This window comes from Neodiprion virginianus, chromosome 4 (assembly GCF_021901495.1).
Source record: "Neodiprion virginianus isolate iyNeoVirg1 chromosome 4, iyNeoVirg1.1, whole genome shotgun sequence".
NCBI classification, from domain to species: domain Eukaryota; kingdom Metazoa; phylum Arthropoda; class Insecta; order Hymenoptera; family Diprionidae; genus Neodiprion; species Neodiprion virginianus.
The window spans coordinates 32,568,428-32,573,695 of NC_060880.1; the positions used below are offsets into that span (position 1 = coordinate 32,568,428).

The 5,268-nt window shown below is 45.1% G+C and overlaps 1 protein-coding gene across 1 annotated transcript; it reads left to right on the forward strand.

The window, feature by feature from the left end:
* The first annotated feature begins 629 nt into the window (after positions 1-629).
* On the forward strand, positions 630-4,918 carry LOC124302622 (uncharacterized). The gene is made up of 10 exons (XM_046758953.1): positions 630-746; positions 998-1,050; positions 1,132-1,260; positions 1,345-1,542; positions 1,608-1,842; positions 1,922-2,072; positions 2,156-2,405; positions 2,505-2,751; positions 3,172-3,375; positions 3,475-4,918. Exons 1-10 carry the CDS (start codon positions 680-682, stop codon positions 3,777-3,779), a joined length of 1,839 nt encoding a protein of 612 aa, XP_046614909.1. The 5' UTR covers positions 630-679; the 3' UTR covers positions 3,780-4,918.
* The last annotated feature ends 350 nt before the right edge of the window (positions 4,919-5,268 follow it).

The window sequence follows — 5,268 nt, forward strand, 5'->3', positions numbered from 1 at the left end:
ACGTTCTTTTAATGGAAAATCAATGACATGTTCGTGTTGCACCATTCGAATCACATTCATTGTGAATGGCTTTTCACCGATGGCGAGCTTCGCGAATAATATTGTTGTAATATTTTCGCCCTAGACACCCATAATCATGATGTAGCCAAGATAATCCGGTACGCAATATTTAGAAGATAAGCAAACGATGCTACTATCTTTTCAGTCGCTGTAAACAAGGTCGATCCCGAAATACTCGACGCCATACTTCAGGTATCCGTGAAGCACTGACCGCAGTCTCAAGTTCAACTGACGCATGATGGAAGAAAAGCGCTCTCGAGATACGCTTGGCATCGTTTATCACAAGGTAATGCCATGTAATGGCATTTTTAACCTATGCAGACAACAAATACTTCAATTGGAGTCGCTTGAAATATGGCTAATTTTAAAAGTAACGCAGTCGAAAAGAATAATCGAAACTGTTCGTGCAGAAGGTCAAGGCGAGACATCGAAGTGCATGAAGATCCGACGACATCCAGACGTGAGATGACATCAGCCGCTGTCTCTCACGTAGTTGATAAGCACGAGCCAATATTACCTGCATCGATCACTGCCCGATCTAGAGATACACAAGTAGTTATCTTGCACAAGGAAGACCGCAATCGTCGTCAACGATAGTCGACAGTACGCCGTAGGCAACATGGGGACGCACAGCACCATATTTGCCGTCCTAGGCGCAGCTTTGTACCTCTGCGCCATTACTTTGGGTAAACAACTAGATTTATCTTACCGCTCGTCCCATTTTTAAGCTCCCAATATTTATGGTTCGATCATTCTGTCGCAGAGAGATCAAATCCCGTGGGAGGCTTCGTGGCCTCTGAAATACCTCAAAGCCTCTTGAGGATAAATGTGAAGTCTTGACCCAACATCCGTTAGCTTATACTGCATACGTAGACTAGTTTGTTTGTTTATAAAAATTTTCATGAACTGCCGTACTGATAACTGTCCTTGTTCACAGGGGAGGAATTGTCAAATGATACGGCAATCGACGCGTCTCTCGTAGCTAGCAAGGTGGACGAAAATTGACGATGAGTATTCTAAATATATCGTTTATTGGTCGACCGTGATGGTAAGCCTCATTTTACTTTTCAGTCTATCACGACGACGTGGGCGACTTACTTTCCTAACCGAGCGGTTAGCGTATTTTCCGGAAATTCAATCACGCTTCGCATCGTCGATGAGTATGAAGATTTGACCACTTGCACAGCCAAATTACCAAGTGTGAGTATAAAAGGCGGAAAATCAGAAATCCCACAATGTATATTCAAGTACGTAACTACTAGGTAATAAATTTTATCTGTTGAGGGTGAAGAATTCAACGTTCTCAACGCCACCAATGATAATTTGGATGATATCCGCTCGTACGGTCAATGCGGTGTTACAGTTCGAGTGAACAGCAATCACACGGGCACTTGGCGATTGGATGCGATAATTGGAGAAGAAATAAATTATTTCGCGACTTTCTCAGTCACGGTCGTAGAAGATAGCAATGCTTCCACTGAGGTAGGTATGCACATTTGTGCTCGGATTCACTGGACAAGGTTCAATCATCCGGGTTTGTTTTCCAGTCAACAGTTTTGCACGTCGAACGCGGTAAATCAGCCACCATGACTTTCGGTCCAAGCGATGCGACTTCGTGCAGGCTCACAAATCCGAGCGGTCAAACCCTGCCCTTGGAACTAGGATCTTGCCAACTAGAAATCTCGACCGTCACCAGCGTACATGAGGGGTTCTGGACCGCGAAATACAGTATTGCAGGAAGAATGGATCTCATAGAACACGTAACCGAGGTCGTTGTTTACGGTACGCCATAAACCTTGACGCTGGTCGCTTCTCTTAATTCACGTTTCACCGATCGTTCATCATCTTCTTGTTCTTCTAGATGATAGCTCGTTCAACGCCAGCGTTACGGTTTCTGAAGATGGCAGCGTGAATCTACTTTGTCGCGTGCGAGCCTCATCCTATTCATTATGTCAATTTGTGAAACCGAATGGAGAAGTCTTAAATGTTCTCGAGGCAATCGGCGATGACAGGTGAGCTATTATTACCCAACCGGAAATAATTAATACAAGGCAATGATAATTATTGAAGAAAATATCGCGTGACTTTGCAACAGGTACCTCTATTACGGACTCGGAACTCACTCCTCAACTGGGATTTCCAGTGTGCAAGAGCACGACTGTGGAATAACCATCCTGAAACCAGCCTACTTAGATTACGGAGCCTGGAGGTGTATCGTTGGCACTGACTCAGGGTTATCGGGTGCGGTGCTAACAGTGCCTACCCGTAGAAGAGACGAAAACGTAAATGTTCGCACTCCGCATATCACTGAAGACGTCTACGTCACAAAGGGTGATAGTTTCACGGTGAGTTTCGGAACTACGTGCTCCGGTGTCTTTCGAATGCCATCGATTATTCCCACGAATGAATCAATAAAAATTGAGTCTATTTGGTTCGATTTTCAGATCAAGTGTAGTGTGGACGCGGAATTGAGGTACTGCTGGGTACGTAGCCCCAATGGTACGGCCTACTCGGTATCCTCAACCGGATCGTCACCCTCGGTTCTCTCTTACGATGGGATGGGGCTGTCACTCGGAGAGTGCGGCGCCGTAGTTCCAGCTTCCGAAGAAACGGATGAAGGCGATTGGCAATGCAGGATGGGGACTGTTGATGGAGAGGAAGTTGGCACAAATGTTAACGTCGTTGTTACAGGTTTGTCAAATTGCTGGTTTACTATAATCTTTTACCATATCAGGATGGATTTGAATTCTAGAATTTAGATATGACTTGACAATCGTTATCTTGTATGTTTAAATGAATGCTCGGATTAAATACCCAAATTACTCGGATTACGTATCCAAATTACTTTGATATCGCACAATAAGATACAACAGACGTCGTGGGATTAACTGGTCACTCTCACGATAGCGTAATTGCTTGGTGAAATATAATATCGGGTACAAAGTAAGATCTTACTTAACCGATCGTGGACATTCATCAATAACGTATCAATTTGATGACAACCTAATGCGGGGGACCGTCCAGGAATTTTTTGCGTCTGCTTATCGCTATTCGTAAAGGATTTGATCTACCAGGTGATTTCTTAATGACTCGATTTCTGTTAAATCGTAGATACGCCACTCGTCCCCACAGCCAGTGTGGTGTACTTGGAGCAGACATCCACGCAGCTGTCCTGCTTCATACCTCCTGGATATGAATATTCCATCAACTACTGTCGATGGATCCAACCGAATGGAAATGGTATCCAACAGTCGACGAACTCCCGATATAAAACAGGACAAACAATCACTAGCTGTGAGCTAGAATTAGTCATGGGTATGTATCTGACTGCTCGATCGAAACGAAATACAGTTTTTTTTAACTTCATCATCATTTTAGTACTTCTAAACATTATTTCCCTCTTTCGGTATTCAGGAAGGAAACAGTCCCATGACGTTGGAAACTGGACCTGCGTAGCAGGTCTCGATGGATCCTCCGAAGAGGTGTCAGCCACCATCCAGGTTCAACGAATAACAGCCGAGAATAACAGAAACGATAAAAGTTATTCTTTGAGCCTCATTCTTACCATCGGTATGGCCGTGACCATTATCGCCGGCCTTGTCGTAGTTACGATCCGTTCCAGACTGTTGAAGAACAAAAAGTCGGACCTGCCCCCCAGGTATCAGGAGCACAGCCCGGGACTGCCTTGCTCGACGTTCCCCGTAACTAATCAATCGTGATTTTGGCGCATCGAAAGTTGACATATTGCACGGACTTGATTATCGCTACCCTCTATTTCTTTTCAAAAACAACGTGTATGGACGTTTATAGTTCACAATACTTAGTCATATCTACAAGCACAATGGATTCGACTACATCTTAAATCTTGTTCCACGCCCTCGTCTCACGTATCTTTGATATTCACCATAAATCCCATGACCGCCTCAGGAAAGTGTCGTTAATTATACCGTCGCGAATTGCCCGGCCGCGACCCGCAGGCAGTGCGTTTCTCGAAAGCACCGATAATCGCATGTTTTTGACAAATCTCCTGCAAAGGTGAACGAAAAAGTTGCTGATCAAGGGAAAAAAAAAAACACATCGTCGTCTTACATCGCTGAACGCAAAGAGCTCGATCCGCCCCGCCCGCGAGCGTTTCATTCCCCGGAAGATACTCGCCCGGAGGCGTGAAAGACGGACCTCATCTAGGCGAAGCAGTGCACGCCCACGCCTCGAGTGGTTTCATTACGTCCACACGAGCTTCGAGATAGGATGGCCCACCTCTGCGCCGGTAGATTTTGGCACGTGCGAATGTGTGAGCAAGGCGCGTGTCGTGACGACTGCGATTACGGAATATCGCACATCCGGGGCTAGGGTTCGTCGAGGCGCGGATGCAACGGGGCGCCCCATTTCCCGGAGTACGGCTGCAACAACATCGCAACGGGTGCTGTGAGAACCTCCATCCTGGACTGCCGAAACCGAGGCCTGCAGGAGGAGGCACGCAGGCAGGCACGCATCACGCACGCACGCATAGCGTTTGGCCGATTCTCGTGGGCGCGTGAAATAACCCGCGGGAAATTGGTGTATCGTTGGATACTTTCATTGTCAGTATGGGAAGAAGGTCGTGAATTATGACTCTCGAGTTTTGTGTAGGGTCGTGTAAACATCTCGATTGCGTTACAGCTGGTATATGTCTGTGTTTATACCTGTACGGTTTCGGGGGATAAGAGATTGAGGAGGAGAGAAAGAAAGAGAGAGAAATAGTCGCTGGCGCATTAAAAATCGGGTATTTGTCTGAACGATCCTGCATAATGGGTTTTAATTTTATTACGGATGTTTACAAGCACTCAAAGTAAATTATACAACCATGTTATAACTGAAATTTAGTACTTGCTGCTTTTCCTAAGACACAGACCGTACGGTCCTTCACTGAAACCTATCGAAATTCGGCTGGGGTATTGACTGGTTCTTGTAATTTATTCGGCCGAATCAACATTATAATACGTTGAGAGCATAATCTTGATGATTACTTTTTTCAGATCTATACGAAAGAAGAATGGTTCTAGAATTATCTTAGAAAACTCGTAAGATTTCGAATTGGGAGTATTCAAAGGAAGGAACGACTTTCTTACTTCATCCTAAAGCTATGATCATTTAGATCGATGTATCAGAAAACCGCGCAACAAGAGAATGTGTATTAGACACAAGGCACGAATAACGTTTTCGCGTCTT

Bases quoted from the DNA above. Each gene is read 5' to 3' on its own strand.
- LOC124302622 (XM_046758953.1), top strand. From the start codon at position 680: ATGGGGACGCACAGCACCATATTTGCCGTCCTAGGCGCAGCTTTGTAC. The intron at 2,406-2,504 runs GTGAGTTTCGGA...TTCGATTTTCAG, and splicing joins CAAAGGGTGATAGTTTCACG to ATCAAGTGTAGTGTGGACGC. The intron at 2,752-3,171 runs GTTTGTCAAATT...GTTAAATCGTAG, and splicing joins TGTTAACGTCGTTGTTACAG to ATACGCCACTCGTCCCCACA.